The sequence below is a fragment of the Aphelocoma coerulescens genome, unplaced genomic scaffold, assembly GCF_041296385.1.
Source record: "Aphelocoma coerulescens isolate FSJ_1873_10779 unplaced genomic scaffold, UR_Acoe_1.0 HiC_scaffold_274, whole genome shotgun sequence".
Taxonomy (NCBI): Eukaryota; Metazoa; Chordata; class Aves; order Passeriformes; family Corvidae; genus Aphelocoma; species Aphelocoma coerulescens.
Window position 1 is genome coordinate 24,769 of NW_027183618.1, and position 21,652 is coordinate 46,420.

A 21,652-nucleotide genomic window follows, 5' to 3' on the forward strand; every position below is an offset into this window, starting at 1 on the left:
CGTCTCTTTTTTTGGGATTTCCCCTCAATTCCTTGGAATTCCCCTCAATTTTTTGGGATTCCCATTTATTTTTTGTGGAATTCCCACCTTTTTTTCTGGGAATTCTCCTCTATTTCCTTGGAATTCCTCTCAATTCCTTGGAATTCCCATTTATTTCTTGGCATTCCCATCTTTTTTCTTGGAATTCTCCCCTCAATTTCTTGGAATTCTCCTCTCTTTTTTGGAATTCCCTTCTTTTTCTTGGCATTCCCATCTTTTTTCTGGGAATTCTCCTCAATTCCTTGGAATTCCCCCAAATTCTTTGGAATTCCCCTCAATTTTTTGGGAATTCCCTTCCAATTTTTGGGAATTTCCATCTCTTTTTTTGGGAATTTCCGTCTCTTTTTTTTTTGGAATTCTCCTCTATTTCCTTGGAATTCTCCTCAATTTCTTGGAATTCTCCTCTCTTTTTTGGAATTCCCTTCTTTTTTTTGGGATTCCCACCTTTTTTTTGGGAATTCTCCTCAATTCCTTGGAATTCCCTTTGATTTTTTAGGAATTCCCTTCTTTTTTTTGGAATTCCCACCTTTTTTTCTTGGAATTCTCCTCAATTTCCTCGGAATTCCCCTCAATTCCTTGGAATTCTTTTCTTTTTTCTGGAATTCCCATTTCTTTTCTTCTCAATTCCCACCTTTTTCCTTGGAATTCCCTTTTTTTCCCTTGGAATTCTCCCTCAATTCCTCGGAATTCTCCTCATTTCCATTTTTTTAGGAATTCCCATTTTTTTTTTCCCCTCATTCCCACTTTTTTTTGGCCGGGATTTCCACCGGGATCCCCCCCCCCAAAAAATTCCCTGGATTTTCCCATTCCCGACCCCAAATCCCAACTTGGAAAATCCCAAATCCGGAATTTCCGGGAATTCCCAGCCCCCGCTGGATTTGAGGATTTTTCTCCTGGAAATTCCCCCCAAAAATTTGGGATAATCCCCCAAAAATTTGGGATAATCCCAAATTAATAAAGAAGGGGGAAAATGGGGAAAAAAAAAGGTGGAAAAAGAAGAAATATTAGGGGAAAATTAGGGAAAAAATATGAATAAATAAGGGATATTAGGGATTAATAATTGGGAAAAATATTAATTAATAAGGGGGGAATTGGGGAAAAAAGGGGGAAAAATGGGAAAAAGAGAAGAAAAATATTGGGGATTAATAATAGGGAAAATTCGGGATTAATAAGGAATATTAGGGGTTAATAATTGGGAAAAATATTAATAAATAATATTAAAAAGTAGGAGTTAATAAGCAATATTAGGGATTAATAATTGGGAAAAATATTAATAAATAAGGGGGAAAAATGGGGAAAAACGGTGGGAAAAGAAGAAATATTAGGGGAAAAATTAGGGAAAAATATGAATAAATAATAGGAAAAATAGGAGTTAATAAGGGATATTAGGGATTAATAATTGGGAAAAATATTAATTAATAAGGGGGGGAATTGGGGAAAAAAGGGGGAAAAATGGGAAAAGGAGAAGAAAAATATTGGGGATTAATAATAGGGAAAATTCGGGATTAATAAGGAATATTAGGGATTAATAATTGGGAAAAATATTAATAAATAAGGTGGGAAATGGGAAAAAAAAGGTGGAAAAAGAAGAAATATTAGGGGAAAAATTAGGGAAAAAATATGAATAAATAATAGGAAAAATAGGAGTTAATAAGGGATATTAGGGATTAATAATTGGGAGAAATATTAATAAATAAGGGGGGAAAATGGGGGAAAAAGGTGGAAAAAGAAGAAATATTAAGAAAAAATAGGGAAAAAATATGAATAAATAATAGGAAAAGTATTAATAAATAAGGGATATTAGGGATTAATAATTGGGAGAATTATTAATAAATAAGGGGGGGGAATTGGGGAAAAAAGGGGGAAAAATGGGAAAAGGAGAAGAAAAATATTGGGGATTAATAATAGGGAAAATTCGGGATTAATAAGGAATATTAGGGATTAATAATTGGGAAAAATATTAATAAATAATATTGAGAAATAGGAATTGATAAGGAATATTAGGGATTAATAATTGGGAAAAATATTAATAAATAATATAGAGAAATAGGAATTAATGAGGAATATTAGGGATTAATAATTGGGAAAAATATTAATAAATAAGGGGGGAAAATGGGGGAAAAAGGTGGAAAAAGAAGAAATATTAGGGTAAAAATTAGGGAAAAAATATTAATAAATAATAGGAAAAGTATTAATAAATAAAGGATACTAGGGATTAATAATTGGAAGAAATATTAATAAATAAGGGACGGAAATTGGGGAAAAAAGGGGGAAAAATGGGAAAAGGAGAAGAAAAATATTGGGGATTAATAATAGGGAAAATTAGGGATTAATAAGGAATATTAGGGATTAATAATTGGGAAAAATATTGATAAATAAGGGGGAAAAATGGGAAAAGGAGAAGAAAAATATTGGGAATTAATAATAGGGAAAATTAGGGATTAATGAGGAATATTAGGGATTAATAATTGGGAAAAATATTGATAAATAATATAGAAAAATATGAATGAATAAGGAATATTAGGGATTAATAATTGGGAAAAATATTAATAAATAAGGGGGGGAATTGGGAAAAAAAGGGGGGAAAAATGGGAAAAGAAGGATAAAAATATTGGGGATTAATAATAGGGAAAATTAGGGAATAATAAGGAATATTAGGGATTAATAATTGGGAAAAATATTAATAAATAATATAGAGAAATAGGAATTAATGAGGAATATTAGGGATTAATAATTGGGAAAAATATTAATAATTAAGGGGGGAAAATGGGGGAAAAAGGTGGAAAAAGAAGAAATATTAGGGTAAAAATTAGGGAAAAAATATTAATAAATAATAGGAAAAGTATTAATAAATAAGGGATATTAGGGATTAATAATTGGGAGAATTATTAATAAATAAGGGGGGGAATTGGGGAAAAAAGGGGAAAAATGGGAAAAGGAGAAGAAAAATATTGGGGATTAATAATAGGGAAAATTCGGGATTAATAAGGAATATTAGGGATTAATAATTGGGAAAAATATTAATAAATAATATAGAGAGATAGGAATTAATGAGGAATATTAGGGATTAATAATAGGGAAAAATATTAATAAATAAGGGGGGAAAATGGGGAAAAAAGGTGGAAAAAGAAGAAATATTAAGAAAAAATAGGGAAAAAATATGAATAAATAATAGGAAAAGTATTAATAAATAAGGGATATTGGGGATTAATAATTGGGAAAAATATTAATCAATAAGGGAGGGAAATTGGGGAAAAAAGGGGGAAAAATGGGAAAAGGAGAAGAAAAATATTGGGGATTAATAATAGGGAAAATTCGGGATTAATAAGGAATATTAGGGATTAATAATTGGGAAAAATATTAATAAATAATATAGAGAAATAGGAATTAATGAGGAATATTAGGGATTAATAATTGGGAAAAATATTAATAAATAAGGGGGGAAAATGGGGGAAAAAGGTGGAAAAAGAAGAAATGCTACGAAAAAAATTTGGGAAAAATATTAATAAATAACAGGAAAAATATTAATGAATAAGGGATATTAGGGATTAATAATTGGGAGAAATATTAATAAATAAGGGGGAAAAATGGGAAAAGGAGAAGAAAAATAGTGGGAATTAATAATAGGGAAAATTAGGGATTAATGAGGAATATTAGGGATTAATAATTGGGAAAAATATTAATAAATAATATAGAAAAATATGAATGAATAAGGAATATTAGGGATTAATAATTGGGAAAAATATTAATAAATAAGGGGGGGAATTGGGAAAAAAAGGGGGGAAAAATGGGAAAAGAAGGATAAAGATATTGGGGACTAATAATAGGGAAAATTAGGGAATAATAAGGAATATTAGGGATTAATTATTGGGAGAAATATTGATAAATAAGGGGGAAAATGGGAAAAGGAGAAGAAAAATATTGGGGATTAATAATAGGGAAAATAGGAATTAATAAGGAATATTAGGGGTTAATAATTGGGAAAAATATTGATAAATAATATAGAAAAATATGAATGAATAAGGAATATTGGGGATTAATAATTGGGAAAAATATTAATAAATAAGGGGGGGAATTGGGAAAAAAAGGGGGGAAAAATGGGAAAAGAAGGATAAAAATATTGGGGATTAATAATAGGGAAAATTAGGGAATAATAAGGAATATTAGGGATTAATAATTGGGAAAAATATTAATAAATAATATAGAGAAATAGGAATTAATGAGGAATATTAGGGATTAATAATTGGGAAAAATATTAATAAATAAGGGGGGAAAATGGGGGAAAAAGGTGGAAAAAGAAGAAATATTAGGGTAAAAATTAGGGAAAAAATATTAATAAATAATAGGAAAAGTATTAATAAATAAGGGATATTAGGGATTAATAATTGGGAGAATTATTAATAAATAAGGGGGGGGAATTGGGGAAAAAAGGGGGAAAAATGGGAAAAGGAGAAGAAAACTATTGGGGATTAATAATAGGGAAAATTGGGGATTAATAAGGAATATTAGGGATTAATAATTGGGAAAAATATTGATAAATAAGGGGGAAAAATGGGAAAAGGAGAAGAAAAATATTGGGGATTAATAATAGGGAAAATTAGGGATTAATAAGGAATATTAGGGATTAATTATTGGGAAAAATATTAATAAATAAGGGGGAAAAATAAGAGGAAAAAAGGTGGAAAAAGAAGAAATATTAAGAAAAAATTAGGGAAAAAATATGAATAAATAATAGGAAAAGTATTAATAAATTAGGAATATTAGGGATTAATAATTGGGAGAAATATTAATTAATAAGGGGAAAAAATGGGAAAAGGAGAAGAAAAATATTGGGGATTAATAATAGGGAAAATTCGGGATTAATAAGGGATATTAGGGATTAATAATTGGGAAAAATATTAATAAATAATATTGAGAAATAGGAATTGATAAGGAATATTAGGGATTAATAATTGGGAAAAATATTAATAAATAATATTGAGAAATAGGAATTGATAAGGAATATTAGGGATTAATAATTGGGAAAAATATTAATAAATAAGGGGGAAAATTGGGGAAAAAAGGGGGAAAAATGGGAAAAGGAGAAGAAAAATATTGGGGATTAATAATAGGGAAAATTCGGGATTAATAAGGAATATTAGGGATTAATAATTGGGAAAAATATTAATAAATAATATTGAGAAATAGGAATTGATAAGGAATATTAGGGATTAATAATTGGGAAAAATATTAATAAATAAGGGGGAAAAATAAGAGGAAAAAAGGTGGAAAAAGAAGAAATATTAAGAAAAAATTTAGGGAAAAAATATTAATAAATAATAGGAAAAGTATTAATAAATAAGGGATATTTGGGATTAATAATTGGGAAAAATATTAATCAATAAGGGGGGGAATTGGGGAAAAAAGGGGGAAAAATGGGAAAAGGAGAAGAAAAATATTGGGGATTAATAATAGGGAAAATTCGGGATTAATAAGGAATATTAGGGATTAATAATTGGGAAAAATATTAATAAATAAGGGGGGAAAATGGGGGAAAAAGGTGGAAAAAGAAGAAATATTAGGGTAAAAATTAGGGAAAAAATATTAATAAATAATAGGAAAAGTATTAATAAATAAGGGATACTAGGGATTAATAATTGGAAGAATTATTAATAAATAAGGGACGGAAATTGGGGAAAAAAGGGGGAAAAATGGGAAAAGGAGAAGAAAAATATTGGGGATTAATAATAGGGAAAATTAGGGATTAATAAGGAATATTAGGGATTAATAATTGGGAAAAATATTGATAAATAAGGGGGAAAAATGGGAAAAGGAGAAGAAAAATAGTGGGAATTAATAATAGGGAAAATTAGGGATTAATAAGGAATATTAGGGATTAATTATTGGGAAAAATATTAATAAATAAGGGGGAAAAATAAGAGGAAAAAAGGTGGAAAAAGAAGAAATATTAAGAAAAAATTAGGGAAAAAATATGAATAAATAATAGGAAAAGTATTAATAAATAAGGAATATTAGGGATTAATAATTGGGAGAAATATTAATTAATAAGGGGAAAAAATGGGAAAAGGAGAAGAAAAATATTGGGGATTAATAATAGGGAAAATTCGGGATTAATAAGGAATATTAGGGATTAATTATTGGGAAAAATATTAATAAATAAGGGGGAAAAATAAGAGGAAAAAAGGTGGAAAAAGAAGAAATATTAAGAAAAAATTAGGGAAAAAATATGAATAAATAATAGGAAAAATGTTAATCAATAAGGAATATTAGGGATTAATAATTGGGAAAAATATTAATTAATAAGGAGGGGAATTGGGGAAAAAAGGCGGAAAAATGGGAAAAGGAGAAGAAAAATATTGGGGATTAATAATAGGGAAAATTCGGGATTAATAAGGAATATTAGGGATTAATAATTGGGAAAAATATTAATAAATAATATAGAGAGATAGGAATTAATGAGGAATATTAGGGATTAATAATAGGGAAAAATATTAATAAATAAGGGGGGAAAATGGGGAAAAAAGGTGGAAAAAGAAGAAATATTAAGAAAAAATAGGGAAAAATATGAATAAATAATAGGAAAAGTATTAATAAATAAGGGATATTGGGGATTAATAATTGGGAAAAATATTAATCAATAAGGGAGGGAAATTGGGGAAAAAAGGGGGAAAAATGGGAAAAGGAGAAGAAAAATATTGGGGATTAATAATAGGGAAAATTCGGGATTAATAAGGAATATTAGGGATTAATAATTGGGAAAAATATTAATAAATAATATAGAGAAATAGGAATTAATGAGGAATATTAGGGATTAATAATTGGGAAAAATATTAATAAATAAGGGGGGAAAATGGGGGAAAAAGGTGGAAAAAGAAGAAATATTAGGGTAAAAATTAGGGAAAAATATTAATAAATAATAGGAAAAGTATTAATAAATAAGGGATACTAGGGATTAATAATTGGAAGAAATATTAATAAATAAGGGACGGAAATTGGGGAAAAAAGGGGGAAAAATGGGAAAAGGAGAAGAAAAATATTGGGGATTAATAATAGGGAAAATTAGGGATTAATAAGGAATATTAGGGATTAATAATTGGGAAAAATATTGATAAATAAGGGGGAAAGATGGGAAAAGGAGAAGAAAAATATTGGGGATTAATAATAGGGAAAATTAGGGATTAATGAGGAATATTAGGGATTAATAATTGGGAAAAATATTGATAAATAATATAGAAAAATATGAATGAATAAGGAATATTAGGGATTAATAATTGGGAAAAATATTAATAAATAAGGGGGGGAATTGGGAAAAAAAGGGGGGAAAAATGGGAAAAGAAGGATAAAGATATTGGGGACTAATAATAGGGAAAATTAGGGAATAATAAGGAATATTAGGGATTAATAATTGGGAAAAATATTGATAAAGAAGGGGGAAAAATGGGAAAAGGAGAAGAAAAATATTGGGGATTAATAATAGGGAAAATAGGAATTAATAAGGAGTATTAGGGGTTAATAATTGGGAAAAGTATTGGTAAATAATATTGAAAAATAAGAAAAAATGGAAAAATAAGGATAAATAATGATATTAATAATTAATAAATATATTAATAAAAAATGGGGAAATAAATAATTGGGGAAATATTAATGGATGAGGTGGGAAAATGGGAGTGAATAAAATGGGAAAATAATGATAAATGAGGAATATTAGGGATAAATAATTGGGAAAAAATATTAATAAATGAGGTGGGAAAATGGCAATAAATGGGATGAAAAATAACGATAAATGAGGAATATTAGGAATAAATAATTGGGGAAAATCTTAATAACTAAGATGGAAAAATGGCAATAAATGGGATGGAAAAATGGGGATAAATTAGGAATATTAGGAATAAATAATAGGAAAAAATGTTAATAAATAAGATGAAAAAATGACGAAAAAGGTGGGAAAATGGCGATAAAAAATGTGGAAAAATGAGAATAAATGAGGAATATTTGGGATAAATAATAGGGAAAAAAGGGAATAAAAAAGATGGAAAAATGGCAATAAATGGGATGGGAAAATAACGATAAATGAGGAATATTAGGGATAAATAATTGGGGAAATATTAATAAATAAGGCAGGAAAATGGCGATGAAAAATGTGGAAAAATGAGAATAAATCTGGAATATTAGGGATAAATAATAGGGAAAAAAGGGAATAAAAAAGATGGAAAAATGGCAATAAATGGGATGGGAAAATAGTGATAAATTAGGAAAATTAGGGAGAAATAATTGGGAAAAATCTTAATAAATAAGAGAGAAAATGACGAAAAAGGTGGAAAAATGGCGATAAAAAAAGCGGAAAAATGAGAATAAATGAGGAATATTTGGGAGAAATAATAGGGAAAAAAGGGAATAAAAAAGATGGAAAAATGGGAATAAATGGGGTGGAAAAATAGTGATAAATTAGGAATATTAGGGATAAATAATTGGGAAAAATGTTAATAAATGAGGTGGAAAAATGGGAATAAATGGGATGGGAAAATAGTGATAAATTAGGAATATTAGGGATAAATAATAGGGGAAAAAGGTAATAAATAAGGTGGAAAAATGGGAATAAATGGGGTGGGAAAATAGTGATAAATGAGGAATATTAGGGATAAATAATTGGGGAAAAAGGGAATAAAAAAGATGGAAAAATGGCAATAAATGGGATGGGAAAATAACGATAAATTAGGAATATTAGGGAGAAATAATGGGAAAAAATGTTAATAAATAAGATGAAAAAATGACGAAAAAGGTGGGAAAAAGACAATAAAAACCCCAAAAAAACGAGAATAAATCCCGAATATTCGGGATAAACCCCAGGAATAATTTAGGAATAATTTGGGAATAATTTGGGAATAATTTGGGAACAATTCAGCATCCATCCCACCGCCCCTCCCCCACCCCATACCCCCTTGGCGGGAACTTTTTTGGGGGAATTTTCCGCCCCCTTTCCCGTTGTTGCCAGGGCACCAAGGGGCACCTGCTGGGCACCGGCTGGGCTGGGAAAGGCTGAGAAATGAGGGAATTTGGGGAGAAAGAATTGGGGAAAAGGGTCATAAATGAGGTGGGAAATGGGAATAAATGGGGTGGGAAAAGAGTGAAAAATGAGGAATATTTGGGATAAATAATTGGGAAAAATCTTAATAAATGAGGTGGGAAAATGGGAATAAATGGGATGGGAAAATAGTGATAAATTAGGAATATTAGGGATAAATAATTGGGGAAAAAGGGAATAAAAAAGGTGGAAAAATGGCAATAAATGGGATGGGAAAATAGTGAAAAATGAGGAATATTAGGGATAAATAATAGGAAAAATGTTAATAAATAAGATGAAAAAATGACGAAAAAGGTGGAAAAATGGCGATAAAAAATGTGGAAAAATGAGAATAAATGAGGAATATTTGGGAGAAATAATAGGGAAAAAAGGGAAAAAATAAGACGGAAAAATGGCAATAAATGGGATGGGAAAATAACGATAAATTAGGAATATTAGGGAGAAATAATTGGGGAAATGTTAATAAATAAGAGAGAAAATGACGAAAAAGGTGGAAAAATGGCGATAAAAAAAGCGGAAAAATGAGAATAAATGAGGAATATTTGGGAGAAATAATAGGGAAAAAAGGGAAAAAATAAGATGGAAAAATGGCAATAAATGGGATGGGAAAATAACGATAAATTAGGAATATTAGGGAGAAATAATTGGGGAAAATATTAATAAATAAGATGAAAAATGGCAATAAATGGGATGGGAAGATAACGGTAAATTAGGAATATTAGGGATAAATAATTGGGGAAAATCTTAATAAATAAGATGGAAAAATGGCAATAAATGGGATGGGAAAATAACGATAAATGAGGAATATTAGGGATAAATAATAGGGAAAAAAGGGAAAAAATAAGACGGAAAAATGGCAATAAATGGGGTGGGAAAATAGTGAAAAATTAGGAATATTAGGGAGAAATAATTGGGAAAAATGTTAATAAATAAGATGAAAAAATGACGAAAAAGGTGGGAAAATGGCGATAAAAAAGGTGGGAAAATGACGATAAAAAAAATGGGAAAAAGACAATAAAAACCCCAAAAAAACGAGAATAAATCCCGAATATTCGGGATAAACCCCAGGAATAATTTGGGAATAATTTGGGAACAATTTGGGAACAATTCAGCATCCATCCCACCGCCCCTCCCCCACCCCATACCCCTTGGTGGGAACTTTTTTGGGGGAATTTTCCGCCCCCTTTCCCGTTGTTGCCAGGGCACCAAGGGGCACCTGCTGGGCACCGGCTGGGCTGGGAAATGCTGAGAAATGAGGGAATTTGGGGAGAAAGAATTGGGGAAAAGGGTCATAAATGAGGTGGGAAATGGGAATAAATGGGGTGGGAAAAGAGTGATAAATGAGGAATATTAGGGAGAAATAATTGGGGAAAATCTTAATAAATAAGATGAAAAAATGACGAAAAAGGTGGAAAAATGGCGATAAAAAAAGCGGAAAAATGAGAATAAATGAGGAATATTTGGGAGAAATAATAGGGAAAAAAGGGAATAAAAAAGATGGAAAAATGGCAATAAATGGGATGGGAAAATAACGATAAATGAGGAAAATTAGGAATAAATAATGGGAAAAAATGTTAATAAATAAGATGAAAAAATGACGAAAAAGGTGGGAAAATGGTGATAAAAATGTGGAAAAATGAGAATAAATGAGGAATATTTGGGATAAATAATAGGGAAAAAAGGGAAAAAATAAGACGGAAAAATGGCAATAAATGGGGTGGGAAAATAACGATAAATGAGGAATATTAGGAATAAATAATTGGGGAAAATATTAATAAGTAAGATGGAAAAATGGCAATAAATGGGATGGAAAAATGGGGATAAATTAGGAATATTAGGGATAAATAATAGGAAAAAATGTTAATAAATAAGAAGGGAAAATGACGAAAAAGGTGGAAAAATGGGGATAAAAAATGTGGAAAAATGAGAATAAATGAGGAATATTTGGGATAAATAATAGGGAAAAAAGGGAATAAAAAAGATGGAAAAATGGGAATAAATGGGGTGGGAAAATAACGGTAAATTAGGAATATTAGGGATAAATAATTGGGAAAAATGTTAATAAATGAGGTGGGAAATGGGAATAAATGGGATGGGAAAATAACGATAAATGAGGAATATTAGGGATAAATAATTGGGGAAAATCTTAATAACTAAGATGGAAAAATGGCAATAAATGGGATGGAAAAATGGGGATAAATTAGGAATATTAGGAATAAATAATAGGGAAAAAAATGTTAATAAATGAGATGAAAAAATGACGAAAAAGGTGGGAAAATGGCGATAAAAAAAGCGGAAAAATGAGAATAAATGAGGAATATTTGGGATAAATAATAGGGAAAAAAGGGAATAAAAAAGACGGAAAAATGGCAATAAATGGGATGGGAAAATAACGATAAATTAGGAATATTAGGGAGAAATAATGGGAAAAAATGTTAATAAATAAGATGAAAAAATGACGAAAAAGGTGGGAAAAAGACAATAAAAACCCCAAAAAAACGAGAATAAATCCCGAATATTTGGGATAAACCCCAGGAATAATTTGGGAATAATTTGGGAATAATTTGGGAACAATTCGGGATCCATCCCACCGCCCCTCCCCCACCCCATACCCCTTTGGGGGCAGAACTTTTTTGGGGAATTTTCCGACCCCTTTCCCGTTGTTGCCAGGGCACCAAGGGGCACCTGCTGGGCACCGGCTGGGCTGGGAAAGGCTGAGAAATGAGGGAATTTGGGGAGAAAGAATTGGGGAAAAGGGTCATAAATGAGGTGGGAAATGGGAATAAATGGGGTGGGAAAAGAGTGATAAATGAGGAATATTAGGGAGAAATAATTGGGAAAAATCTTAATAAATAAGATGAAAAAATGACGAAAAAGGTGGAAAAATCGCGATAAAAAAAGCGGAAAAATGAGAATAAATGAGGAATATTTGGGATAAATAATAGGGAAAAAAGGGAATAAAAAAGATGGAAAAATGGCAATAAATGAGGATGGGAAAATAGTGAAAAATTAGGAATATTAGGGATAAATAATTGGGAAAAATCTTAATAAATAAGGTGGAAGATGGCAATAAATGGGATGGGAAAATAACGATAAATTAGGAATATTAGGGATAAATAATTGGGAAAAAATAAGATGGGAAAATGACGAAAAAGGTGGGAAAATGACGATAAAAACGTGAAAAAAATCCGAATAAATCCCGAATATTCGGGATAAACCCTGGGAATAATTTGGGAACAATTTGGGAACAATTTGGGAACAATTCAGCATCCATCCCACCGCCCCTCCCCCACCCCATACCCCCTTGGCGGGAACCTTTTTTGGGGGAATTTTCCGCCCCTTTCCCGTTGTTGCCAGGGCACCAAGGGGCACCTGCTGGGCACCGGCTGGGCTGGGAAAGGCTGAGAAATGAGGGAATTTGGGGAGAAAGAATTGGGGAAAAGGGTCATAAATGAGGTGGGAAATGGGAATAAATGGGGTGGGAAAAGAGTGATAAATGAGGAATATTAGGGAGAAATAATTGGGAAAAATCTTAATAAATAAGATGAAAAAATGACGAAAAAGGTGGAAAAATGGCAATAAAAAAAGCGGAAAAATGAGAATAAATGAGGAATATTTGGGAGAAATAATAGGGAAAAAAGGGAAAAAATAAGATGGAAAAATGGGAATAAATGGGATGGGAAAATAGTGATAAATTAGGAATATTAGGGATAAATAATTGGGGAAAATCTTAATAAATAAGGTGGGAAAATGGGAATAAATGGGATGGGAAAATAATGGTAAATGAGGAATATTAGGGAATAAATAATTGGGAAAAATGTTAATAAATAAGAAGGGAAAATGACAAAAAAGGTGGGAAAATGGCGATAAAAAATGTGGAAAAATGAGAATAAATGAGGAATATTTGGGAGAAATAATAGGGAAAAAAGGGAATAAAAAAGATGGAAAAATGGGAATAAATGGGATGGGAAAATAACGGTAAATTAGGAATATTAGGGAGAAATAATTGGGAAAAATGTTAATAAATAAGATGAAAAAATGACGAAAAAGGTGGAAAAATGGCGATAAAAAATGTGGAAAAATGAGAATAAATGAGGAATATTTGGGAGAAATAATAGGGAAAAAAGGGAAAAAATAAGATGGAAAAATGGCAATAAATGGGGTGGAAAAATAGTGATAAATTAGGAATATTAGGGATAAATAATAGGGAAAAATCTTTATAAATAAGGTGGAAAATGGCAATAAATGGGATGGGAAGATAATGGTAAATTAGGAATATTAGGGATAAATAATTGGGGAAAATCTTAATAAATAAGATGGAAAAATGACAATAAATGGGATGGGAAAATAACGATAAATGAGGAATATTAGGGATAAATAATTGGGGAAATGTTAATAAATAAGGCAGGAAAATGGCGATGAAAAATGTGGAAAAATGAGAATAAATGAGGAATATTTGGGAGAAATAATAGGGAAAAAAGGGAATAAAAAAGATGGAAAAATGGGAATAAATGGGGTGGGAAAATAACAATAAATTAGGAATATTAGGGATAAATAATAGGGAAAAATCTTAATAAATAAGGTGGGAAAATGGGAATAAATGGGATGGGAAAATAACGATAAATTAGGAATATTAGGGATAAATAATTGGGGAAAATCTTAATAAATAAGGTGGGAAAATGGGAATAAATGGGATGGGAAAATAACGATAAATTAGGAATATTAGGGATAAATAATTGGGGAAAATCTTAATAAATAAGGTGGGAAAATGGGAATAAATGGGATGGGAAAATAATGGTAAATTAGGAATATTAGGGATAAATAATAGGAAAAAATGTTAATAAATAAGTTGAAAAAATGACGAAAAAGGTGGAAAAATGGCGATAAAAAAAGCGGAAAAATGAGAATAAATGAGGAATATTTGGGAGAAATAATAGGGAAAAAAGGGAAAAAATAAGATGGAAAAATGGGAATAAATGGGGTGGGAAAATAACGATAAATGAGGAGTATTAGGGATAAATAATAGGGAAAAATCTTAATAAATAAGGTGGGAAAATGGGAATAAATGGGATGGGAAAATAATGGTAAATTAGGAATATTAGGGATAAATAATTGGGAAAAAATAAGATGGGAAAATGACAAAAAAGGTGGGAAAATGATGATCAAAAAAGCAAAAAAAAAGTGAATAAATCCCGAATATTCGGGATAAACCCCGGGAATAATTTAGGAATAATTTGGGAACAATTTGGGAACAATTTGGGAACAATTCAGCATCCATCCCACCGCCCCTCCCCCACCCCATACCCCCTTGGCGGGAACTTTTTTGGGGGAATTTTCCGCCCCTTTCCCGTTGTTGCCAGGGCACCAAGGGGCACCTGCTGGGCACCGGCTGGGCTGGGAAAGGCTGAGAAATGAGGGAATTTGGGGAGAAAGAATTGGGGAAAAGGGTCATAAATGAGGTGGGAAATGGGAATAAATGGGGTGGGAAAAGAGTGATAAATGAGGAATATTAGGGATAAATTATTGGGGAAAATCTTAATAAATAAGGTGGAAAATGACAATAAATGGGATGGGAAAATAGTGATAAATTAGGAATATTAGGGATAAATAATAGGGAAAAAGGGCAATAAAAATATGGAAAAATGGCAATAAATGGGATGGGAAGATAATGGTAGATTAGGAATATTAGGGATAAATAATTGGGAAAAATCTTAATAAATAAGAGAGAAAATGACGAAAAAGGTGGAAAAATGACGATAAAAAAAGCGGAAAAATGAGAATAAATGAGGAATATTTGGGATAAATAATAGGGAAAAAAGGGAAAAAATAAGACGGAAAAATGGCAATAAATGGGGATGGGAAAATAGTGAAAAATTAGGAATATTAGGGATAAATAATTGGGAAAAATCTTAATAAATAAGGTGGAAGATGGCAATAAATGGGATGGGAAAATAACGATAAATTAGGAATATTAGGGATAAATAATTGGGAAAAAATAAGATGGGAAAATGACAAAAAAGGTGGGAAAATGATGATCAAAAAAGCAAAAAAAAAGTGAATAAATCCCGAATATTCGGGATAAACCCCAGGAATAATTTGGGAATAATTTGGGAATAATTTGGGAACAATTCAGCATCCATCCCACCGCCCCTCCCCCACCCCATACCCCCTTGGCGGGAACTTTTTTGGGGGAATTTCCCGACCCCTTTCCCCGTTGTTGCCAGGGCACCAAGGGGCACCTGCTGGGCACCGGCTGGGCTGGGAAAGGCTGAGAAATGAGGGAATTTGGGGAGAAAGAATTGGGGAAAAGGGTCATAAATGAGGTGGGAAATGGGAATAAATGGGGTGGGAAAAGAGTGATAAATGAGGAATATTAGGGATAAATAATTGGGAAAAATCCTAATAAATAAGATGAAAAAATGACGAAATAGGTGGAAAAATGGCAATAAAAAAAGCGGAAAAATGAGAATAAATGAGGAATATTTGGGAGAAATAATAGGGAAAAAAGGGAAAAAATAAGATGGAAAAATGGGAATAAATGGGGTGGGAAAATAACAATAAATGAGGAGTATTAGGGATAAATAATTGGGAAAAATCTTAATAAATAAGGTGGGAAAATGGGAATAAATGGGATGGGAAAATAATGGTAAATTAGGAATATTAGGGATAAATAATTGGGAAAAAATAAGATGGGAAAATGACAAAAAAGGTGGGAAAATGATGATCAAAAAAGCAAAAAAAAAGTGAATAAATCCCGAATATTCGGGATAAACCCCAGGAATAATTTGGGAATAATTTGGGAATAATTTGGGAACAATTCAGCATCCATCCCACCGCCCCTCCCCCACCCCATACCCCTTGGCGGGAACCTTTTTTGGGGGAATTTTCCGCCCCTTTCCCCGTTGTTGCCAGGGCACCAAGGGGCACCTGCTGGGCACCGGCTGGGCTGGGAAACGCTGAGAAATGAGGGAATTTGGGGAGAAAGAATTGGGGAAAAGGGTCATAAATGAGGTGGGAAATGGGAATAAATGGGGTGGGAAAAGAGTGATAAATGAGGAATATTAGGGATAAATTATTGGGAAAAATCCTAATAAATAAGATGAAAAAATGACGAAATAGGTGGAAAAATGGCAATAAAAAAAGCGGAAAAATGAGAATAAATGAGGAATATTTGGGAGAAATAATAGGGAAAAAAGGGAAAAAATAAGATGGAAAAATGGGAATAAATGGGGTGGGAAAATAACGATAAATTAGGAATATTAGGGATAAATAATTGGGGAAATGTTAATAAATAAGGCAGGAAAATGGCGATGAAAAATGTGGAAAAATGAGAATAAATGAGGAATATTTGGGATAAATAATAGGGAAAAAGGGCAATAAAAATATGGAAAAATGGCAATAAATGGGATGGGAAAATAACGATAAATTAGGAATATTAGGGATAAATAATGGGAAAAAATGTTAATAAATAAGATGAAAAAATGACGAAAAAGCTGGGAAAAAGACAATAAAAACCCCAAAAAAACGAGAATAAATCCCGAATATTCGGGATAAACCCTGGGAATAATTTGGGAATAATTTGGGAATAATTTGGGAACAATTCGGGATCCATCCCACCGCCCCTCTCCCACCCCATACCCCTTGGCGGGAACTTTTTTGGGGGAATTTTCCGACCCCTTTCCCCCGTTGTTGCCAGTGCACCAACGGGCACCTGATGTGCGCCGGCTGCTTCATCCACCTGCTGGCGGACTCGCGGCTCAAGGAGGAGCAGGCCACGTGCCCCAACTGCCGCTGCGAGATCTCCAAGAGCCTCTGCTGCCGCAACCTGGCCGTGGAGAAGGCGGTCAGCGAGCTGCCGGCCGAGTGCGGCTTCTGCGCCCGCCAGTTCCCCCGCTCGCTGCTCGAGAGGCACCAGAAGGAGGAGTGCCAGGATAGGTGAGGGGTTGGCATCGATCCTGGAGGGGTTTTGGGGGGATTTCGGGAGGTTTCGGGGTGGTTTTGGGTGTTTTCGGGGTGATTCTGCAGCCAAAAATTCCTGAAATCCATCGTGGAGTGGCACCAGAAGGAGGAGTGCCGGGATAGGTGAGGGGTGGCATCGATCCTGGAGGGGTTTTGGGGGGATTTTTTGGGGTTTCGGGAGGTTTTGGGGTGGGTTTGGTGCTTCAAAGTTCCCAAAATCCATCCTGGATTGGCACCAGCAGGAGGAGTGCCAGGATAGGTGAGGGGTGGCAGCGGTCCTGGAGGGGTTTTGGGGCGATTTCGGGAGGTTTCGGGGTGGTTTTGGGTGTTTTCGGGTTGGTTTGGTGCTTCAAAGTTCCTAAAATCCATCCTGGATTGGCAGCAGAAGGAGGAGTGCCAGGATAGGTGAGGGGTGGGAGTGGTCCTGGAGGGGTTTTGGGGAGATTTTTTGGGATTTCAGGAGGTTTTGGGGTGGTTTGGTGCTTCAAAGTTCCCAAAATCCATCCTGGATTGGCAGCAGCAGGAGGAGTGCCAGGATAGGTGAGGGGTGGCAGCGATCCCAGTAGGATTTTATTGGGATTTCTTGGGATTTCGGGAGGTTTTGGGGTGGTTTTGGGTGTTTTCTGGATGATTCTGCAGCCAAAAATTCCCTAAATCCATCCTGGATTGGCAGCAGAAGGAGGAGTGCCAGGATAGGTGAGGGGTGGGAGTGGTCCTGGAGGGGTTTTGGGGCGATTTCGGGAGGTTTCGAGGTGGTTTGGGGTGTTTTCGGGTTGGTTTGGTGCTTCAAAGTTTCCCAAAATCCATCCTGGATTGGCAGCAGAAGGAGGAGTGCCAGGATAGGTGAGGGGTGGCATCGGTCCTGGATGGGATTTGGGATGGGTTTGGGGTGGTTTGGTGCTTCAAAGTTCCCAAAATCCATCCTGGATTGGCAGCAGAAGGAGGAGTGCGAGGATAAGTGAGGGGTGGCAGCGATCCCAGTAGGATTTTATTGGGATTTTGGGAGGTTTCGGGAGGTTTTGGGGTGGTTTTGGGGGATTTCTGCAGCCAAAATTCCTAAAATTTATCGTGGATTGGCAGCAGAAGGAGGAGTGCCAGGATAGGTGAAGGGTGGGAGGGGTCCTGGAGGGGTTTTGGGGCGATTTCGGGAGGTTTCGGGGTGGTTTTTGGTGTTTTCTGGATGATTCTGCAGCCAAAAATTCCCTAAATCCATCCTGGATTGGCAGCAGAAGGAGGAGTGCCAGGATAGGTGAGGGGTGGGAGTGGTCCTGGAGGGGTTTTGGGGCGATTTCGGGAGGTTTTGGGGTGGTTTGGTGCTTCAAAGTTCCTAAAATTTATCGTGGAGTGGCAGCAGAAGGAGGAGTGCCAGGATAGGTGAGGGGTGGCAGCGGTCCTGGAGGGGTTTTGGGGCGATTTCGGGAGGTTTCGGGGTGGTTTGGGGTGTTTTCGGGTTGGTTTGGTGCTTCAAAGTTTCCCAAAATCCATCGTGGATTGGCAGCAGAAGGAGGAGTGCCAGGATAGGTGAGGGGCTGGGAGGGGTCCTGGAGGGGTTTTGGGGTGGTTTTGTGTCCATGAATTCCTGAAATCCATCGTGGAGTGGCACCAGCAGGAGGAGTGCCAGGATAGGTGAGGGGTGGCAGCGGTCCTGGAGGGGTTTTGGGGCGATTTCGGGAGGTTTTGGGGTGGTTTTGGGTGTTTTCGGGTTGGTTTGGTGCTTCAAAGTTTCCCAAAATCCATCCTGGATTGGCAGCAGCAGGAGGAGTGCCAGGATAGGTGAGGGGTGGCATCGGTCCTGGATGGGATTTGGGATGGGTTTGGGGTGGTTTGGTGCTTCAAAGTTCCCAAAATCCATCCTGGATTGGCAGCAGAAGGAGGAGTGCCAGGATAGGTGAGGGGTGGGAGCGATCCTGGAGGGGTTTTGGGGGGATTTCGGGAGGTTTTGGGTGGTTTTTGGTGTTTCAAAGTTCCCAAAATCCATCCTGGATTGGCACCAGCAGGAGGAGTGCCAGGATAGGTGAGGGGTGGGAGCGATCCCAGTAGGATTTTATTGGGATTTCTTGGGATTTCGGGAGGTTTTGGGGTGGTTTTGGGTGTTTTCGGGTTGGTTTGGTGCTTCAAAATTTCCCAAAATCCATCCTGGATTGGTACCAGCAGGAGGAGTGCCAGGATAGGTGAGGGGTGGCATCGGTCCTGGATGGGATTTGGGATGGGTTTGGGGTGGTTTGGTGCTTCAAAGTTCCCAAAATCCATCCTGGATTGGCAGCAGCAGGAGGAGTGCCAGGATAGGTGAGGGGTGGGAGTGGTCCTGGAGGGGTTTTGGGGCGATTTCGGGAGGTTTCGGGGTGGTTTTGGGTGTTTTCGGGTTGGTTTGGTGCTTCAAAGTTCCCAAAATCCATCGTGGATTGGCAGCAGCAGGAGGAGGAGTGCCAGGATAGGTGAGGGGCTGGGAGGGGTCCTGGAGGGGTTTTGGGGGGATTTTTTGGGATTTCGGGAGGTTTTGGGTTGGTTTTGTGTCCATGAATTCCTGAAATCCATCGTGGATTGGCACCAGCAGGAGGAGTGCCAGGATAGGTGAGGGGTGGCATCGATCCTGGAGGGGTTTTGGGGGGATTTTTTGGGGTTTCGGGAGGTTTTGGGGTGGTTTGGTGCTTCAAAGTTTCCTAAAATCCATCCTGGAGTGGCACCAGAAGGAGGAGTGCCAGGATAGGTGAGGGGTGGCAGCGATCCCAGTGGGATTTTATTGGGATTTCTTGGGGTTTCGGGAGGTTTTGGGGTGGTTTTGGGTGTTTTCGGGTTGGTTTGGTGCTTCAAAGTTCCCAAAATCCATCCTGGATTGGCAGCAGAAGGAGGAGTGCCAGGATAGGTGAGGGGTGGGAGGGGTCCCAGTAGGATTTTATTGGGATTTTGGGAGGTTTTGGGGTGGTTTTGGGTGTTTTCGGGGTGATTCTGCAGCCAAAAATTCCCGAAATCCATCGTGGATTGGCACCAGCAGGAGCAGTGCCAGGATAGGTGAGGGGTGGGAGGGGTCCTGGAGGGGTTTTGGGGGGATTTCTTGGGATTTCGGGAGGTTTTGGGGTGGTTTTGGGGTGGTTTTGGGTGTTTTCGGGGTGATTCTGCAGCCAAAAATTCCTGAAATCCATCCTGGATTGGCAGAAGAAGGAGGAGTGCCAGGATAGGTGAGGGGTGGCATCGGTCCTGGAGGGGATTTGGGATGGGTTTGGGGTGGTTTGGTGCTTCAAAGTTCCCAAAATCCATCCTGGATTGGCAGCAGAAGGAGGAGTGCCAGGATAGGTGAGGGGTGGGAGTGGTCCTGGAGGGGTTTTGGGGGGATTTTTTGGGATTTCAGGAGGTTTCGGGGTGGTTTTTGGTGTTTTCGGGGTGATTGTGCAGCCAAAAATTCCTGAAATCCATCCTGGATTGGCACCAGAAGGAGGAGTGCCAGGATAGGTGAGGGGTTGGCATCGGTCCTGGAGGGGTTTTGGGGAGATTTTTTGGGATTTCGGGAGGTTTCGGGGTGGTTTTGGGGTGGTTTTGGGTGTTTTCGGGGTGATTCTGCAGCCAAAAATTCCTGAAATCCAACCTGGATTGGCAGCAGCAGGAGGAGTGCCAGGATAGGTGAGGGGTGGGAGGGGTCCTGGAGGGGTTTTGGGATGGTTTTTATGGGATTTGGGATGGTTTTTGTGGGATTTGGGATGGTTTTTATGGGATTTGGGGTGGTTTTTATGGGATTTGGGGTGGTTTTTATGGGATTTGTGATGGTTTTTATGGGATTTGGGGTGGTTTTTGTGGAATTTGGGATGGTTTTTATGGGATTTGAGATGGGTTTTATGGGATTTGGGATGGTTTTTGTGGGATTTGGGGTGGTTTTTATGGGATTTGGGATGGGTTTTGTGGGATTTGGGATGGTTTTTGTGGAATTTGGGATGGTTTTTATGGGATTTGGGATGGTTTTTGTGGGATTTGGGATGGTTTTTATGGGATTTGGGATGGTTTTTGTGGGATTTGGGATGGGTTTGGTGGGATTTGTGATGGTTTTTATGGGATTTGGGATGGGTTTGTTGGAATTTGGGATGGTTTTTGTGGGATTTGGGATGGTTTTTGTGGGATTTGGGATGGTTTTTATGGGATTTGGGATGGTTTTTGTGGGATTTGAGATGATTTTTATGGGATTTGGGATGGTTTTTGTGGGATTTGGGATGGGTTTTATGGGATTTGGGATGGCTTTTGTGGGATTTGGGATGGTTTTTATGGGATTTGGGATGGTTTTTGTAGGATTTGAGATGGTTTTTGTGGAATTTGTGATGGTCTTTGTGGGATTTGGGATGGTTTTTATGGGATTTGGGATGGTTTTTGTGGAATTTGTGATGGTCTTTGTGGGATTTGGGATGGTTTTTATGGGATTTGGGATGGTTTTTGTGGAATTTGAGATGGTCTTTGTGGGATTTGGGATGGGTTTTATGGGATTTGGGATGGTTTTTATGGGATTTGGGATGGGTTTTGTGGGATTTGGGATGGTTTTTATGGGATTTGGGATGGTTTTTGTGGGATTTGGGATGGGTTTGTTGGAATTTG

General features: G+C 36.0%; 1 protein-coding gene across 1 annotated transcript in view; it reads left to right on the top strand.

The window, feature by feature from the left end:
• LOC138101393 (zinc finger TRAF-type-containing protein 1-A-like) overlaps positions 1 to 21,652 on the top strand; it is a 58,757-nt gene that overhangs the window by 19,753 nt on the left and 17,352 nt on the right. Inside the window, exon 2 of the mRNA XM_068999197.1 lies at positions 16,818 to 17,056. Within this exon, the coding sequence (XP_068855298.1) occupies positions 16,818 to 17,056 (239 nt within the window). The remainder of the gene's footprint in view (positions 1 to 16,817; positions 17,057 to 21,652) is intronic.